The following is a 20,400-nucleotide window of genomic DNA, read 5'->3' on the forward strand; positions in this document are numbered from 1 at the left end:
AATTCATTATATGATTTTTTTTATATGTTAGTTTTAGAGGTAATAAAGAAATTAGGGAAAAAATGAAATTATTTTATTGCATGATAGTAAATTACTAATTTATTTTGTAAGTTCTTTTATATGGAAAGACTAAGGATTCTTTTATAAATGCTATACCTAAAAAGGTTCATATAATTATTAATTTACCACATTGATACTTTAGTCTGTGGTCCCTTAGTCTAGACTAGCAAAGATTATTGTATAACAAAAGTTTTCAATTTATTAAGTATTAATTTATCGATGCTTTGTCATATTTTTCAAACTTAAAAGTAAGCTATTGAAAAAAAATCTAGAAAATGGTTTCATACCTTTATATATATATATAAAGAAAATGTAAGCTTACGCACCTTCTCGTTGAAAAGCAGGGTTGAAGTATCCAAAGTGATTTCGCTGGAGCCATACATAGTCGTCGATTCCTCTTGCGACACTGGTCTGTTTGGTGATGCTGAAGGAGTCTTCACTTCACGGCAGAAACTTGTAACCTCTGGAAGATTCCCCAGGCTCAAAGATCTTAATTGAGCAAACTCTATCTTCTCAATTGCATTATCAACTTCTTCCCCAATTGCAAAAATCTCTTTCATCTTGCTGCAATTAACAACTGCAATTCTCTCAAGTCTTGGAAGGCATTTTGTTGTAGAGAGCCAAAAGATATTACTCAACTTATCACAATTATATGCTTCTATGTTTTTGAGTTGGTTGAAAGACTCTACTTTGAGCCGATCAATACATACCCTCTCCATGTTGATCAAATTGTGAAGGATAAGTGACTCCAAAAGAGGAAAGGCATCACAAGCGACCATCTCCCTTGAATCGACGATACAAAAGATGTCAGGATTATTTTGAACCCAGAGAAGCTTCAATTGTGAAAAGCCCTCCGTGTCCAAATTGAAAAGAACATCCCCGATGCCTTGCAGCTTGTCCAACCATAAGCATTCTACGTTATTGATGCCCTGCAATTTCATGGAGCAAATGTCCATAAAATCAAGCTTGAGCTTCAATGCTCTTAAACTCTTGCGATCACTGTTGATCGAAAAGTGCGGCTGACTTTGGAACCAATCTTGTCTAACACACTTGGGAGGCATGAATGACTCATTTCCAATAGATATTTTGAACCTTTCGAGCTTTCTGGCCAAAAAACCTTCTGGTAAAATACTGTCATTTTTAACGTCAATTTCTAGAGTGGTTAGCCGAGGTAAATGCATCAATTCGTCAAGGCTAGCATTACTTCTTTTGCTGTTTGCTCTTTCAACCTCCCATTCAATGAAGCAATTACCCATATACAGCTCTTCTAGTCGAGTTAAGCTTGATATGAGATTGGGCGCAATAACTTTTAGATGGAAACAATTGGTTAAATCTAACAATCTCAACTTATTCAATTGACCAAGTTCTTCTGGCAACTGCATAATATCAGACATCAAAAAGCTAAGGACTTCTAGATTCTTCAACTTCCCAATGATTGCTATGTCCCCCAACGCACTTTGATCCAGACATAGTGTGTGAAGATTTACTAGAAGATCAATTGAAGATGGAAAAGAAGAAAACTGCATTCGAGTAAAATCCAGAACTCTAAGCTTTTTCATCCCGATAAAAAAGTTCCCAGGAATATTGATTTCAAGAGAAGAATCTTTGAGAGAGATACATAAAAATTCAAGGTTTGGGCATTCTAATCCTTCAGGAAAATGACGATTACTATCATATCTTAAAGTGATAGCTTTGCATTTTCGAAGTGCATCCTCATTTCGCCAGTCCCACACATCCTCATTTCCTACCAAAATCCCATGTTGGTCTCGGCATCCAATTGATATTGCGACATCGCGAACAACATCATGCATTGAAAATTGTTCATTGCTATCCTCAATCAACAAACAAGAGTTCCTAAGTTCATGGACCAATGCATATAATTTGTCTCGCGCATCTTCCATCTTATTGACTCTTTTAAATATACCCAAACCCATGGAGTACTTAAACAAGTCCAAAGTAAGAATACGGGTTTCCATTTGACTACAGAGCAGAAATATTTTCTTGAGTTGCTCATCTTTTAAATGGTTGAAACTCAGCTCAATACTTGAATAAGTCTCTGCAGATACTCCTTCGAAGTTGTCCATTGAAGGCGTTCGGAGTTCTCCCAAGGAAACCTTCCATCCATGCAGACTCTTGCTTCTCAGTGCCATTGCCACTGTAGTCAAGGCAATGGGCAAACCTCCACATGCCCTGGCGACGTCTATTGCTGTAGATTTCAACTCACGATTTTCAACATCATCACCGACCATCATCTTAAACAATCGCCAAGCTTCTTCTTCATTTAAATTGTTAATCAAGAAGTTGTAATCAAGAAGTTGTCTTTAGATCCCATTTTTAAGAGGACACTACGATCTCTTGCTGTAAGCAGTAGTTTGCAGCCTTTATGATCTTCTCCAAAAGGAATTCCAACAGTCTCCAAGTCAAGGTGTTTCCAGATGTTATCTAAAACCACAAGGATCTTCTTCTCATTTCTCAATCGCTCAAATATTCTACTTGCTCTGCTAGATTCAACTTCCTCGCGCAACTCCAGGCCCAACTTCTCGGCAATTTCCTGTTGAATCCTTTTTATGTCTGGGATTTGGGAAACCTCTGAAAAGACCACCATATCAAAGAGCTTGTCTTCCATAGCTTGCCTGGCAACCTTCTTCACCAGTGTCGTCTTTCCAATGCCGCCCATGCCGTACACCCCAATGATGCTGACACTAACATCGATCAATGCGTTTTTTATAGCCTCCAAAGTAGAACTTCTTGATTCGAAGGCCTCGTAGCCTTTGTGAGACTTGAGCCAAATCTCCTCCGGAATGGTACGGTAGGAAATTCTATCATCAAATCTCCCAGCTTCTTCTCGGAGTTTAAAAAGGGCCTCCTTCTCTGTTTCTGCTTTCTTTCCATGCTGATAGCGAGTAATCCAATTAGGAAACAGCCCCATGAGACATCGTTCATTTGCTTTCTCTTCGTCTAGAATGAATTTGGCTGCCTCCTCAATGCTCTTGTTCGCATTAACCAGCCATTTCTCAACCTTCTCTTCAATCTTTTCACTTTTTCTTTCAGCCTCAGAAACTCTGCGCTGAATGCTTTCTCTTTCATCCTTGAGCCCATCGAGTTCTGCCTTGAGATTCTCAAAGTTGGCGGCGGAGTTATACCAATAACTAAATTCGCGTTGTGCGTGAGGAGACAAGCAGTTTACAACTCCTGGAACAATGCTTTTCAAAATGTCCATTTTTTTTTTGGGTTGGGGGGGGGGGGGGGAGGGAACGAAATAGAAATAGAACAGAGTCAACGGCCGCGCAATTGATAATCAAGTAGAAGCAAAACAAGGCAAAATTGAAAAAAGGGAAAATCAGTGTAACAGAAGAGAATCAAAGTGTTTTTGAGATCAGAAAATTGAATCAAGAAAAGGGTTGCTTGATCCAATGAAAATGCAAAGAGCTGATGGAAAAAGGGAACAAAGATAAATAAGAAAACGGCTAGCACGAGCAGTGACCACGATAAACAGAAGCAAAGTGTGTATGAGATCAAAAGACGAAAATCAGGAGAGGTTTTCTTGACTGAGAATTGAAGGCAAATAGTAGGAGCTGACGAATACGGGGATCAAGAGGGAAAAACTGCTTGCTCGTAAAACTACTTTTAAGCGAATCTGATAAAATTATTTCAATACTCGTGGGCGACTCCTTTTTAAACTGCAGAAGGAAAAAAAAATATTCTGAATTTCAATATATTATTTTTTATCCTAATTTATGTTAGGACTCGTAATCTCGTCTTAAATAATTAATTAGTAGATAATTTTTCCAACAAATATGTGTTGAATAGATATATTTCTTGACTATGAGCAGGCTAGATATATTTTAGCATAGGAATGAAAGTACAAGTTGTGTCATATTATAATTATCAATTGACCTAAAAATGTTGTTGTGAATTGAAATTATTTTTGTAAAATAAAAGGATTTGGGTCATCGTTCGTTATTTTCTGGCAATATTGTCTGGTCGTGACTATTTGTTAAATATTAAAAAAATAAATTTATATTTATTAAGTATAAAAAATAAATAAACAAACAAAAATAAAAGGAAAAGTTTATACATTACATAAAATAATAAGAACAATATCAATATTTCACACTCCATAATTGAGTGATGTGTTGTCCAACTGCCATACATTGGTCCCAAATGGAGACTTAAATATTAAAGTCCAAAGTTATTGTGATGATAACTTATAATCGCCAAACTTGACATACGGGTAATCATGCATTATAAGGTGGTGATTTCTTCCGATCGGAACCTTATTTTTCATTTACAAATAAATAAATGACGTGACTTAACGGGTGGTGGGGTCCTTTGTGCCATTTGTGTATTTCACTGAATAGTTGATTCAACTATTCTGATCGAAAGATTCCTGGAAGTTGCCATTTGCCAATGCTACTAACATTTTCAAACTTGGAAAACCCTTCAATCAAGCTTTTAGTGGTAGGCTCTGGTAGCTTGGTTTGATTATGACATATGATTATTTGATAATAAAGTTAGAGGATGTATTAATATAAAATTTGTTTATTGGTGTTGAAGTTAATTATCTCATTAATAATAGTATAAAAAGTTAATTACTAAGAAACACATAGTAGTATTCTGGGATATAATTTTATATCATAACTTTGTAAGTGTATAATTACTCATTAAATTAACAAAATTATTTTAAAATATTTAGTTAGAAAAAATAAATTATATTCTTTTTATTTCAAATAATCTATAAGTTAACTCAAAACATAATCAAGCTGAGAATTAAAATAATGCTACTGTATGAGAGGATTTTTATTTTTTCCCGAAGTTTCACAAGGAAATTATTGATATATAGCTTTATTCGGATCATCTCAGTTCAAACGACAAATAATTGAAAGACTAAAGTAAATAGACCAGCCAACAACTTTGTACAGTAGAGTTCAAAAATTAAGGTCATCGTATTGAGGTGTTCTGTCTTGAAAAGTACGGCATAATGATAAAATAAAAATTATTAGTCTTTGGTAAGATATGACTTTTAAATAATAATTTCACAAAAATACAAGGAATATTTATAAAGTACTTCTATAGTGAGGAGTCCCTCACTTTGTTAAAGTGAAAATATCAATAATATACAAGAAACATATATTTTAACACATTAAGAACTGTATCTTTTTAATCGATTGGTGTATTGAAATATGTGTTATTTAGTTTGTTAGTGATATCATCACTTTGTTAAAATAATGATGTCAGAACCATTATATATACATATATATAAAGTGCTTCTCTCCAAAATTTAGACTTTATTAAAATTTAAGAAAGCAAATATATTTTGTATGGTATAATAGTGTAATAACATCACCCGAATATATCATATAAAGTAATAGTTTTTGGAACTTTAATAAAGTTCAAGATTATAGAATGAATGATTTATATATAGATATTAAATTTTTTATCATAAAGTGGAAGACAAAAGTAACATATTTTTCAAATTATAATAAGTATTTATCAAATAATTTAACATCGTAATTTCTCCTAACTAGTGTAGTAAATACGACCTAGGAGGTACATTCAAAGCATTTCATAAGTTAATTGTTAATAATAAATGATACATGCAGCTCCAACCATCATTGTACGGTGAGTAATTTCAATAGATTTTTTATGGCTTAATAATAATGAACTTGAATGTCAAAATATTAATGGCCAAACAGACCAGCTGCCAACGACTTATTCCTCAGTCTCATTTCTTATTCTGTACGCAACATTTCAAAGTTAATCCAAAAACAAAAAACAAAAATTAGTTCAGCTGACTAAATTTGAAAGCATGGATTTGCCGTCGATTAAAAATCGTTTTGTAGGGAAAATTTTTGGATTGCAATTTTCATACAATACATAGAATTATCATAATCTATTAATTATTTTTTTGCTTTTCTGTGGTAGTAAGTCCGACTCCTTAGTGACAATTTAAATTGAAAAAATAAAATCATAAATAAGAATTATTTGATAAGAATTAAAATAATTGATAAAAATTTGAGAGGAGCAATTTTGGAAGATTCGATTTCTAATAGAAAGGGAATTTGAATTTTACAGCCTTCGGTGAGGAATCCAAAATGCACAATTTGATGAAAATTAAATTTCAATAGAAATTGAATTCCCACATATTAGTGAAAACCAAGCAATAGAAAAGTGAATGGAATTTGAATTCATTTCCTTTCTCTCCCCTCCCTCTAACTAAACACCATCGAAATCCAAAGGTATGGGTTTGGGATTCCATATTGATCAGAATGGGATTTGTCCATATTATTAGGACCAATTTTAAAAGCAGAGTTTATGATTGAAATTAATCCCAATTGTTGATTTCGGACTAGATAAGAATTTATCTTGGAACTCCAATTCTCCCAATTATTTTAGTTGGCAATATGTTTAACATTATTTTTTTAACATTATTAATTGCATATTATTTAATTATCAATATATAATATTCTTTAATTTTCTAATTTTATAGGATTAGACACAAAATTGATTGTACCTTTTGAAATTTAAGGGTTATGTCAATTGAATAGAAAACTTGGAGTTAAACTTTTGGATGTTTTTGTTGATGATCAATTTATGCATGAATTTTTGTACGTTTACTTTGGTTTATTTTTATTACTAAAACATTTTTATTAGTTTGATTTAGGGTCAGTTTGGTAATCCTGTAGCTTTTAAAGTAATTACAATTAGTTATTGTTAGAGTGCAATTTATGCACTAGTTTTGCATTATTTACTTCCCTTAATATCAATGTTTTGCACTTAATAATAGTGATTTACTTGTGTTTTACTTTTGTAGGTGCAATTCTATTGATTGATGATAAAATTGAGTTATAAGATGATGTTTAAGGATGATTGTTCTCTTGGAGAAATTATGAGCGTCAGAAGAACTTTGTTGATAAGGCGTGGGCGCGTGCTGTCAACTGCGGACCTGCAGTTTTTAGTTTAACGTGTTTTATATTTTTGGTTATTTTTGTAATTACGAATTTAATATTTCAGATATTAGGATTTTATTTTAAATAGAATTCTAAAAGAGAAGAGAGAGAGAGTATTTAAGGGAGGAATCTATTGTGAAAAAGGGGGATTTGGATTGGAGAAAAAGAAAGAAACCCTAGATCTAATTTTTCTCTTCTCTCTATGAAGAGCTAAACCTATTTTTCTGGTTGAAGGATAATGAAGCTTTGATTCATCACTACTGTGAGATCTTTCTTATGCTTTAATTGTTTTATTACTTTTTGGGTATTTGTTTATTCTCTGAATTAGTTTCATGATTATGTTTGTTAATTAGGTAATTGGCCACTATTTAATTATCAACTTAATCTATTGTCAATTAAAGGATTCATCGTATGAAGAATTTAATGTTTGTGACAAATAACATAGCAGAGAGTTGTGTTGTGAGAATAAACAATCTAATTTAAATGAATCATCATATGTGTTGATTAGGATTTGAGTCTCTCTGGTTTTTCAGGCTGTCAATTGATTAAATCCTATGATCGTATCTAGGGTTGTCCATTGATTAGGGAAATAACCAACGGTCGTACCTTGGTTATCGACTAGTTAAGGAGAGATTGGCTATTAGAGGGTCTCAATAGCTATAACTGATCTATTCATAAGTAATAATAATCTATATTTGAATCAATGATTAGTAGTTGAATCAAGCTGAGTTAATTCCTTCAACCAGAGCTTTCTCCAATTTGAATTACAACTTTAATTTGTATTCTTGTTATTTTGATTTGATTTTTATTATTGTCAACAATTCCCCCATTTTACGTTTTACGTTTCAAAAGGATTTAAATAATTACCGATCTCTGTGGACACGACCCTGCTCAATCACTATACACAATTTATTTAGAGTAGGAATTTATTTTTGTTGGCTTCGACAACCATCAGTTATGCTGTAGAATTGATCAATCGTGAAGAGAATCGGCTGAACATTTAGTAAAATTTATTTTTAAAAATACTTTTAGTTATAAAAGCAGTCGTATGTGTTTCATAAATCTTATTGTTAAACTGGTGCAAGAATATAAATGATTGAATTGGACATAATGCTAAATAAAATTTATTTACAAATTTATGAACATGTATATAACATATTTTTATTATGTACATATAATTATTGAGAACTAAAATAAAGATTTTATATTATTAAATTTTATTCTCTATTTTGTTATCTCAATATAATTGGTAATTATAATAATTTTTTAAAGTTAACGATTTATTTCTTAATTAATAAAGATAATTTTTTTATTATAAAATGAGGATATATATATAGAATTGGATTACGTATAAAAGTTATTCTCAAAATCAAAATTTGAAAAACTATTCTTTCCCTACTTTTTAAAATCTACTGTATGATAAGATGATTTTGTCAAAAGTAATTACTAAAAAAATTTATAAAACACTAAAAATTAACTTTTATTTTTTAAAATCACTTTGAGCATCCCAAAAACAATCCTAATGGACCTTCTGACCTTCATTTGGGTGGTGTTGGAACTTGTAACTTTTGGATCTTTTAGTTTTTATTGGTTTGATACAACTGTTACACTAAAAATTAAATGTATCTTAAACCCCAAACTTCTTCTTCTTATTCTTTTTTTATTGCACAAAATTAAAAACAATAGTGAACACATTCTTTAATAAACAATAAGTAATAACTACAATTGTGTTAAAGAATTTAGTTGATACATAAATTGATTTCAATGTTGTATATGCTAAATTTCTTAAAAATTTTCTTTCGCTAAATACTTTTATTAGTATTTTGAATAAATAAAAATAATTGATTTAATTTTTTTAAAGAAACTTATTAGGTTCATGTAAAGATTTTTTTTGTTATTTTAAAAAGTGTACGAAGTAAAACTTACTTTTTAAATGTATTAGATGTGTGCATAAAATAATTAAGTGTTCATAGTAATTTTTAAAGTATAGATAGTCAGACCCTAATATTTTTCATATACGGGAATTTTGCTAATATGTTAATGAGAATTAAAATGATAATTAAGAGAGGCATTTGAGACATTCAAGATAGTTAGGATGGGACATGATTGTGAGGGGTTTGAGATTGGTCCTAATTTTGATCACAAATATATAAACAGGAGGAGTTTATCCATACTTACATTCCATTTGATAATTAAGATGAGAGTGGAATTTTCAAATCCCAAATCATCCCGGACCATTGCCACCAAAGGTACTCTCACTAATAATATCTAAAGAAAAATCTACATCTGTTTCATGCCTTTTTTTTTTTTTATTTAATGGAAGGAGCCCTCATGGGGCTTGAAATGGTATCCTAAATAATATTAAGAATATCATGTCATGATTGGTTTCGTGACAAACAAATATCACATGGTTGGGATACATAGTTACTAGTGTCCCAATTTATGTAGTATTTATCATTTAGTGCACATACAAAGTATTAATCAGCTTAACTAATTTATAAAATTTAAATCTAATTAATAAGTGACGCATAAATGCCAAGTGCATTATATGCAAATCATGTTGTCGATCACTACAAATCTGGCTCTTGAAAACAAGAAAGGAAGCTTAATTAAGAACTTAAAACAAAAAGAATTAGATTGATAACAATCAAGCCTTATTTTTTCAAGGATGGAGCTTATAAATCTTCAAGTACCAACATATGCTTGGCCCAATTGTTGTTATTAAAATTTCAATATATATATATATATATATATATATATATAAGTATGACATAGCAACAATTTGATGGTACATATGTCGGATTATTGTTTGATTATTGTTTCCATAAATTTGAACCAGGAAGGGTGATACGATAAAATTTGATTTTATTGTATGGTTGATTTCATATCTCATGCACTCATTTCTTACGATAATCAAATTTTCTCTAGCATCTTTTGCAACTGTGGATATATCAATTATGATCAATAAAAATGATTTCAAAATCTTTCAACGAGACATATTTATAATACAATATTGTTAAAATTACACCAAAAATTTAATTTATTATATATTATTATCCAATGAGCACACAAAAATGAATTCGTACAAATCTAAAATACTTGGCAATTTTCAAATAGAATTTACTAAGTAATGCAAGAGAATAGGGTATATGTGACCCCTAATGTGAATGCAAAAGCAACCCTTGCGTATATCACTAACTTCTAACTTTGTAACCCCGAGTTGCTTTTGTTACCCTTTATGTCACGGCTACACTGTTATCACATATGTTCCTAACTAGGGATGGCAGAAATTCTCATGGGGTGGCCTCTCAGGAATTTTTTTCATTTGAGGAGGGTATGTGGACGATTTTATACATAATTTCTTATTCGGGGAAGGGATGAGAATGATTTTTTACCCAATTTCTTTTTCAGGAAAGGGACGGGGATGAGCCTGAATCCCCATCCCCTCCTTAATTCCCCATTTTTCCAATTTGATTTTTAATTCTAATTTTAATTTTTAGAAATAGTAATGAATAAATTATAAATTATAAATTATAAAATATTAAATATTAGTATAAATAACAAATATAAAAATATTTATACAAATATACTATGAAATTTTCAGACCCAACTAACAAATTGGAGTTCTATATTACTATTTGATTAGGTCTTATTTAAAAGGCCTTTGTCTAAATTTTTTTATTTTTAACTTTTATCTAATAAAACAAAAATTATACTAAAAACTAAAGGTATAATATTCAAACTTTACCAATATATATTGTCAAATTTTATTTTTATTTAAATTTTTTATTTTAATAAATTAAATCAAATTTATAAACCAAAATATATTAGTTATTTAAGGATTTTTTGGGATCGAGAATATTAAGATCCCTTTTTATTATTTAGGAAATGAATAAGAATTCTTTTAAAAATACTGATGGAGACGAAAAAAGGATAGAGACATACGGGATATCAGTCACCTCCCCTACCCCATTATCATCCCTATTACTAACCACAAGACCGTAAAGAGCCGTTCGGTATACTATTCTATTTGAAAATTGCTGAGTATTCCAGTTAGAAAACTGTTCGCTGGACTGCGTGTTACCAGCCACCATCGCAAACCTAACTGGTTGCCGGCGAACGGCGTAAAACACAGGCCATCTTCTTCATCGTATTCTCCCTTTATCTTTTGAGGTAAGCTTGTGATTATGAGTCTCTTCTCTTACTTAGCGTGTAATTATAGATTTTGATTTTTTTTTAATTCGTATTGTAACCGTTTTGTCAATTTGTGTCCCGCCAGCAATATTTTTTTATTCTTACAAGTTGAAGCCCCCGTGTTCTTGTTCCATTGGTGAGTTTGCTCACTCAAATTAATTTTTTTCTGCGGAATTTACAATGTTCAAATGGATTCATTTGAATTACTATTGAATTTAGCTTTAATTTCAATATCCATTCTAATGTTTTGCTATTAGATTTACTTTAATTTTATGTTTAAAGCTTCTACAGTGAATAGCGGAGCTTGGGTTTTAGTTTCATTTTCTAGATAACTTGTTTTAGTTTATCTTGCATGCTCACCAAGTGCTTGTTATATTGTCTGATAAGTTATATACATTGCTGATTCTATATTAATAGTGTTATGTTCTATTTTCAGAAATTATAATACAAAAGTTTTTACAGTGGCGTGCATCTACAAACTGAATTGACTGGTAGAATAAGAGCTTGGAGTAGTGTTATGTTCTTGAATAAATGAAAGTTCATAATGTGTAAGAGCATGTAGATGTAAGGCATCGTTACCATTTCTGCAAAGTGCTTTCATTCTGTTCGGATTCTCTTCTTGAACTTTGAAAGGTGCCTCGTTCAAGTCCTGGCTATAACTACTAGCTTTGACTAATTAAGTTCCTATACTAGCTGAAACAGATTTAATTAATTAATTAATTATGTATGTACTAATTATATTGAAAGTATATGAATTTTTTTTTTTTTAACATGAATGACTTCTAAATGACTTAAAAACCTAAAGGATATGTGAAATAATGCTCATTTCACTTGAATGAGCGTATTACTACTTTTATGTCTATGATTGTCAATATTGGCATAAGCATTTCAGTTAAGTGTTTTACCTAACAGAGAAAAAAATTTAATAGAAAACTTCAGAGTTCTAACACAAATATAGTTCACCATGCAGATATAGTTATTTTACAGAATAGAATTCAAGTTGTCCTAATCTTAATGTCCTATGACCGATTTTATTTGATATGGTCATTAGTGTTTGCCATGGTTTTTTGTGTTTATGAGTATGAAATAGTGGGATTTGGTGTACCTTAGCATCTTTTGGAAATTCTCTTTAAGTGTGGCCAACAGAAATATACATATAATCAAGTTTCTTAATCCTATATATTAGTTTTGGGTATGAATGTTCCTATTCTAGTTCTAGGGAAAGCTTCTTCGTTTTGGTCTTCAGATTTCCAGTAGATTAAGTTAATCAACTATCATAACTGGCTAGCTAGTTATTGTCTGCCTTGGCGCCATTACCCAGGCCATTATATTGCATAGCATAAGGAATAGTGATTAGGTGATTATTAGTGATTTGTTGAGCTTGTTATTGGCCAAACAAACATATTCGCCTTTGCCCACAACTTAGTTTGATTAGTTATTAGACCACAAAGAGCCTTGATCTATTCATTGGCTTTATTATTTTTATGTGGTTTTTCTTTCAACAATATTGTTGATTTCTTATAAAAATATTCATTGGTTTTTAAACACCTGATCATTGGCCATACGAAGCTAATTAAAACTGAGGCTTTGGATCAATTTCTTCTAACAAGATACAAATGAGTATAACCTATCTCCTCTAAGTAAATTTTTTTAATATCCTTGATTTGTAAGGATCTGGAGGCCTGAAATCCTCTAGATTTTTTTTTAACACTGTCAATGTTCTTTTTATTCTGAAAAGGAAATAAAAGGTTTTATCTTTCATGCCCTAATAGTAAGCTGCCCTTGTCTTAACATGGCTTCCCGAGGATTTGCAAGATTCATGGTGCCCCCCCCCCCCCCCCCCCCAAACAAAAAAAAAAAACACACACACACACAAATAGGAAGGAAGACTTGGGAAGATTCACCACCAGTTTTTTTTTAATTTATTAATTGTGTGTACGTACTAGTTATATGTTGAAAGAATAGGGAGAAGTATTTCAACATGAATGACTTAAAACTTATTGCTCAGTAAACATAATCTGCATCAGTGCGAAAATGTATTTATCGTTTGTATTTTTTATGGTTTTGCTTAAGAAATGATATGTGAAATAATGCTACATTGTATCAGGAATAAATTGAAGAAATTTATGATATTTATGTGTTATTCAAATTTCAGATTCAATTTTAAACTTTTGATACATGCATTGAAAGCTCAGACTTGTTTAAGAAATTATTAATAGACACATGTTTTATTAGTGTCATCTTTGGATGATAGTGAGGATCATACGTCTATTAATAATTCTTGAATTGTCCAGGCTTGGACAGTTTGGGAATGCATAGTTCTCTCTGGTAGCTAGTAGCTGAAATTTTTTTCCCACATAAAAATGGGATTTTGGTAGCTGCTCTCTCTGGGTACGTACTAGGTGAATGGGTGTCATGTGTTGTTTTGGCATAACGCATAAATACTTATATAGCTATGTCGTGTGCTTGGAGAATTATAGGAAGATGGTGCCAAAATTTTTATAAACGTAGAAGAAAACTTTAGGTACCCGAGAATGAAGAAACTTATGCATTCTTGAGTGGGATATGTAGGATTACTTACCTTTTGTAAATATGAATGGAATGTTGGATGAGGATAGTGTAGGAGCTGAGTTGGATGAATGTAATTGATGATTTTGCTGAGCTGACCTTGGTTTTGAGCTTGTAATTTTGTTTGTAAATGGAGTGCTATCTCCAATGTTGGTTTATAAAAATGTTTCAGGACTTGCTGACCTAACTTTTTGTTTCTAGGTTACAGGCTTTATATATCTGTAATTGATGGCCAAGTGAAGTTCTCAGCACTTGGCGAGGATATTTCTTTACAGACGGTATTGGAAACTGTTTTTTTACATAAATTATTGTTGTATGTGTACTTTGATTTTCACATCTTTTTCTCTGATTCTTGTGGCTTTGCTTGCTTTCATATGTGTAAATTCTAATGAAATTAACGATAAAATTGTAAAATGATCTTTTTTTTATATTGCGAAACTCTGCAAACACGAAAATATCTTGTTTAGTAGTAGAAATGAAGAACTAAAATGATTTATTTAACTAAATTTTGTAGTGCATTAAAAGGAGAAAGTCATGGACAAGTGTTGGGTTGGTTTGCCAAATAGATATCCAAGTCATATACTGATGGGGTTGAAAATTTTATAGATTTTGCATTTGAGAATGTTATTGGTGGTACAAGAATTTATTGTCCTTTTAAGAAGTGTTGTAATCTATATTTCGTTATAAGGGAAGTGGCTGATGATGATATGGTTGGAATGATACCCTGCATCACGTGCTTACACGCAGCATTGTTATGGACTATCAGTGACTTTCTAGCATTGGCAACTTGTCTGGGTGGAGTATTAAAGGTAAATAAACACGTCTTGTTTGCCAACAAAACACTAGATCTAATTGGTTGATACATAGTAGAAAATTTTGTCACGTGGGTCACCGTCGATTTTTACCAACAAATCATAGGTTTCGAAAATATAGTGTCTTTTGATAAAACTAGAGAGTAGGGACCAGCACCTTCTCGGTTGTCTGGAACTGAAGTGAAAAAGCAGTTTAATATACTTACTGAGCATACGATTGAAGACTTGAAAAGAGGAGAACGAATTAAATGAGAGAAATGATAAGATTACCTGGAAGAAGAACAGCATTTTTTATGAACTAACGTATTGGTTTTTGATATCATGATCTTGATATCAGGCACTGCTTTGATTTTTGTTATGAACTCAGATCAAAAGTTTAATGTGATCAAAACTTCTTAAAAATAGTGACAACGACTCCTCCTAATAACATTGAAGATGGCTATAAAAGATAAAAGGAAAGGATTAAAAAGAAAAGCTACGCCTGTTTCAAAAAAAAAAATGGCGGCATCAAGTTTATAACAAAAATCAAAACGGTGCGTTTGAAAGTGTATAAAATACATTTAGAGCGGGAGTTGCGTTGTTTCTTGAAGGCAGAATGTTTGTGAGATTTTTGTCGACGAAGCCAAAACCAAAGATGAAGCCCATAGAGCTCAAAACTCCACCGGAGCAAATTCAGACAATTACGAGGGTTATATTTGACATAGTCAAGGAAGACGGTCCTCTCACCGTCGCCGATTCTTGGGAACGCGTCAAGGTGTGTGTATCTGTTAAATTGAATTTCAACCGTTTGGTCTGTAATTATAATTAATCCTATCGATCTGACAGTGATGATTGATCATAATACTAGTAGTTGTTTTACATTTTCAACAAGCTGGAGTGAGTGGATTGACGGGCAAAAGCCACATGAAGATCGTGTAGAGATGGATGAGGGAGAGACAAAAGCTCAGGCTCGTCTGCAACCATGTGGGCCCTCATTAGCAACTCCTGTACACAGCTAGGCTTACCAAGCCCAACAACTTGAAGCAGGCAAAGTCAGGGAATGACCCTTCCCCTTCACAACCCTAGCTGCCTTAACCTTGTATCTCTGATATTTAGTTAAAGAGTAAGAAGATTGCTCCTCTGTCAATTACCTTTAAGAGAGACTTTCTTTCTCATTCATTGATGCTTGCTTGTGAACGCAAGGGTTTTAGTTACACTTTCAACGCTGTCAATGTAGTGACACGATGAAGATGAAGTAAAGCAGTAGTAGAATAATGAAGTTGGAAGCCCCACAGCATGAAAACTTTTAAACAGTAACACATCTTTTATTCCAGAGGCTGCACACGAGTGACCTGAATCTTCTTCAGAACTTTCAAATTTTATTAAGCAAAGCTTTCAAAATTTCTCAACAAATTGATTATTTGGTGTGGTTGCGGCATTTTGAGTAACTGCGATTTGTTCTCAAGTACAAAATCCTTGCCTTCCTAAGTTAGAAAAGATAGATGTGAAGCAAACCAAATGAAATAAATGGGTAAACAGAACAAACAGGGCGAAAATTAAAAATGATGGCAATTAACAAATTAATAGCAACGTTACATTTGACTCTTTAGCCCTTTGTTCCTTCTCTTAGCATTCTTCAAAGTTTTTGAAAATTGGAAGTGAAGCAAACAAAATAAAATAAATTTAGACAACACATGCCCTGCATTCAGCATCATATATATCTCGAAGACTAGAATTTCAAACAGTACTAGTAGTAAAAAAATGACGACAACAACAAAAATAGAAAATTACAAGACTGCTGATAAAATTTCATTTGCATGCATGTCTGACAAAATTTCCGTGATTTAATGTGCCTTCATGCACGCAAATCCTAACGTTTCTGTGATCACAAAATGAAACTGGAGATAAATCAGAACACCTACCAAACCTTTGGCTGAAAATTCAGAAGAATTTATATTCAAGATGTCAAAGTAAACTGGAAATTTATGGCACATATAGTTAAATTTGCTATAAATTGCTTATGAACAGCAAGCAGAGCATAAATCACAAAAGCTTTATAAAAGATAACGACTTGAATAAATGATTACAAGCTCAGGTTCATTTATATACGGAGAGAAGAATAAAGAGACAGCAGGCCTAAGGGGTAAGATTTGTAAATGAACAAATAACAACCCGTGAATATGACAAATGTTAGCCAATCATTTTCAGCTTCTAGAAACGTAATCCTTGCATGCTAATTTGCTGAGATTCTTCAGTAGCTCCATTTTGCCAGCTCAGTAAATCTTCTGCACATTCTGGAAACAAATGAGTGTAGCTTGAGATGGCATGCCAGCTTGTCATCAGAGTCAGCTGTTGAATTCTCACAGCTGCTATTTTCATCACCCTCTCTCAAACACAAGGTCTTGTCAAAGACATTGAGTTTGCTTCTGAAGTAGTCAAATTTATAGTATGGCAGAGGCTTGGTTAGAACATCTGCAGTTTGATCCTTGCTGGCAACATAAGTTATTTCAATTTCACCTTTCATAACTTTATCTCTGATGAAGTGAAGGTCAATCTCGAAATATTTGGTTCTCGAATGGTATATAGGATATGTAAAAGCTTCTTGCCAATATTTCAATGGCATTTTAGCTTGAGCTAGCAGTGTGAGTCCAGTTTCCACAATGTGTCTGTGTTTCCTCTCAACTTTGCCATTTTGTTCATGTAAGTAAGGGCAAGAATGTCTTAGAGCTATTCCCTCTCTTTTAAGATATGGTTCAAAGGCTTTGAATCCCCCCCCCCCCCATGTCAGTTTGCAGTGCTTTGATTTTCAAGTTTAGTTGATTTTCTATTTGCCTTTTGAAAGCAATGAATGTGTCAAGAGCTTGAGATTTTGTTGTTATAGGGAAGAGCCATGTGTATCTGGTTCTGTCATCAACAAAAGATATATAATATCTATATCCTTTTGTTGAGGGGATTGGTGCTGGTCCCTATAAGTCTGTATGGATCAATTCTAAGGTTGTTTTGGTTCTGGTCTCAATGTTCTTGAATTGCATTTTTGATTGCTTTCCATATTGGCATGCACAACAAAATGAAGGGATGATATTTTTATTTATAGCAAAGTGTTTTTCAAAGCAAATACATTAGGATGCCCTAGTCTAAGATGCCAAAGATCAATCTCTTTTGTAGCTTTTGAAACACTGCTGTTTAATTCATCAGTTACACTAGACTCATTAACACTGAAAGACTCATTACTATTAGAACTAAAGGACAACATAGATACTGGATCACTAATGGACCTTATTGACACAGGTATTAAAGATGCTGATAGGAAAGTAGTGTGTAAATTTTTGCTTTTGCTCAAGTGAACAGGTAAGCATAGCAGCTCATACAGTCCCTCTCTAGCCACTCCTTTCATCAGAATTTTCCCTTGCTTCTTGTCCTTGACAAAACAGGCAAATTTGTGAAACTCAACATGAATGTCATTATCATGCAGCAATCTGGAAATGCTAATAAGATTCTTAGTAATGTCAGGAACATGCAACATATGGTTTAATGTGATGTGTTTTTTAGGGTTAAAAGTAGGTAAAACAGAACAGCCAATATGAGATATCACAAGTTTCTCACCATTGCCAACAGCAAGTTGGTCATTACCTTAATACTCAGAGTTGATGTTGATATTTCCAAGTGCATTTGTGACATGGTTAGTAGCACCACTGTCCAGATACCATGCTCCACTACTTTGCCCATCAGTTGAGGCTACATAGGCACCTCTTGTTTCTCTCCTTCTGTTTGGCTAGGGTACAAAATTCTTCTTAAATCTATGCCAACACTCAGCAGCTGTATGTCCCATTTTCAAACAGATTTGACATGGCCCTTTGGATTCTGAACCATCATCATTTGCTATTGCTTTGCCTTTTCCCTTATCTTGAGGATTTTGACTTCCCTGATTGTTTCCAGTTCCACCACTAGGGTTTCTAAACACTATTCCAGGTTGATATTGATTTCCAGTTCTGTCATTGTTACCCCAGTTTCTCCTTCCATTTCTCATTTGATTGTAGTTTGCCTCAACAGCCCCTGAACTTAAATTTTGTTCAGTTCTGTTCTCTTGGTTGAGCAGCATGCCATACACTTCTGAGAGTGAGGGGCTCTCTGGCATAGAGTTTATGTTGGTGACTATTGAGTCGTATTTAGCCCCTAGTCCAGCCAACACACACATGACAAAGTCGTCATCACTCATGTGGTTACCTACTGCTCTAAGCTGATTCAACATGGACTTCATTCTAGAGTAGTAGTCATGGATGTTGAGTGAACCCTTTTTGGTTGTTTGGATTTGGGTTCTGAGGTGTAATATCCTGGCTCTAGTTCTAGCACCAAATTGGTTTGTGAGATTTGTCCAAACCTCATACGAAGTATAATAATCAATCACTGTGCCTAGAACCCCTTCACTCAGGGATGACAGTAACCAACTTAGTAAAATGTGGTCTTGCTTTTTCCAGATTTGATGCTCAAGGTTAGGTGTATTTATGGTGGTTCCATTTGGTCCTGGGTTTGTGAAATGTCTTGGAGGGCAGACATGGCTGCCATCAACAAAACATTCAAGCTCATTAGCCCTGATGCTAGAGATCACTTGTGATCTCCAGAGCATAAAATTGTTTTGGGTGAGCTTCATGGGAGTTGTAAAGACATATGTGTTGCTAGTAATGTGTTGTGTGGGTGAGTGATTAATTACTGCTGAGTTTGTGGCATTGTGCCTTGAGTTTTGATTTTGATTCTCGTTATCTTCTTGGTTATTTGGATTCATTTGTGACTGATTCGTGTTTGTGTGTGTGTTGCTGCTGCTGCTTGCCATAGCTCAAACTTGCTTTGATACCAAGTTAAATTTGCTATAAATTGCTTATGAACAGAAAGCGGAGCATAAATCACAAAAGCTTTATAAAAGATAACGACTTGAATAAATGATTACAAGCATAGGTTCATTTATACACAGAGAGAAGAATAAAGAGACAGCTGGCCTAGGGGGTAAGATTTGTAAATGAACAAATAACAACCTGTGAATATGACAAATGTTAGCCAATCATTTTCAGCTTCTAGAAACGTAATCCTTGCATGCTTATTTGCTTAGATTCTTCAGTAGCTCCATTTTGCCAGCTCAGTAAATCTTCTGCACATTCTGGAAACAAATGAGTGTAGCTGAGATGGCATGCCAGCTTGTCATCAGAGTCAGCTGTTGAATTCTCACAGTTGCTATTTTCAACACATATTACAAGAAGCAGTACACACCAATGGTAAATTGATTCATCGTCTTTGAACTTAAGATAGTAAAATGAAAGAAACACAACGGAGGGTTAATGTAATACAGTAAAGTGAAAACCCTCAGCATGTAAACTTAACTTCAAAGGACGGAGCACAAGTTTTACAGAAAAGTAGCTCTTATTCCTGATGCTGCAAACACAGAGGAGTGTTCTCAATCTTCTTCATAACTTGGGAATTCTGCAATTATAGAGCACGACATTGAGCATGAACTAAAAAATAATAATAAATTTATTTTCTACAATTTTCATGTAACCTGACTACCCAAGATTAATTTTGTGGTAATGGATTGGGTCATTAATTCATATGTTTTTACAGTCATCACTTTAGAAAAAAAACTAATTTCTCAATGTGAAATAACCCATAAAAAGTATTCTCATTTAAAAACTAAATTTGACGGACCCCTCGATTAAAGCAGGGCAAAAAAAAAAAAGAGATCTGAAGGCTTTCCACATGAAAATGTTGTCACTTTGAATGATATTTTCAAAGGATTTCATTCTAAAAATTAAATACCTTATTCTTCAAATTGACAGCTCACCAAGTACTAA

The 20,400-nt window shown here is 32.9% G+C and overlaps 1 protein-coding gene across 1 annotated transcript; it reads right to left on the minus strand.

The window, feature by feature from the left end:
- Positions 1–150: 150 nt before the first annotated feature.
- LOC18040969 (disease resistance protein RPS2) lies at positions 151–2,309 on the minus strand. Its single transcript, XM_024183635.1, has 2 exons — positions 387–2,309; positions 151–156 (listed from the first exon to the last, which is right to left on the minus strand). The coding sequence occupies exons 1-2, from the start codon at positions 2,307–2,309 to the stop codon at positions 151–153; spliced, it is 1,929 nt and encodes a 642-aa protein (XP_024039403.1).
- Between the last annotated feature and the right edge of the window lie 18,091 nt (positions 2,310–20,400).

Source organism: Citrus clementina, unplaced genomic scaffold, assembly GCF_000493195.1.
Source record: "Citrus clementina cultivar Clemenules unplaced genomic scaffold, Citrus_clementina_v1.0 scaffold_5, whole genome shotgun sequence".
In the NCBI taxonomy this organism is placed as follows: Eukaryota; Viridiplantae; Streptophyta; class Magnoliopsida; order Sapindales; family Rutaceae; genus Citrus; species Citrus x clementina.

What these genes read in the sequence shown, in the direction of transcription:
- LOC18040969 (XM_024183635.1), bottom strand. Translation starts at nt 2,309, where the DNA reads ATGGTCGGTGATGATGTTGAAAATCGTGAGTTGAAATCTACAGCAATA.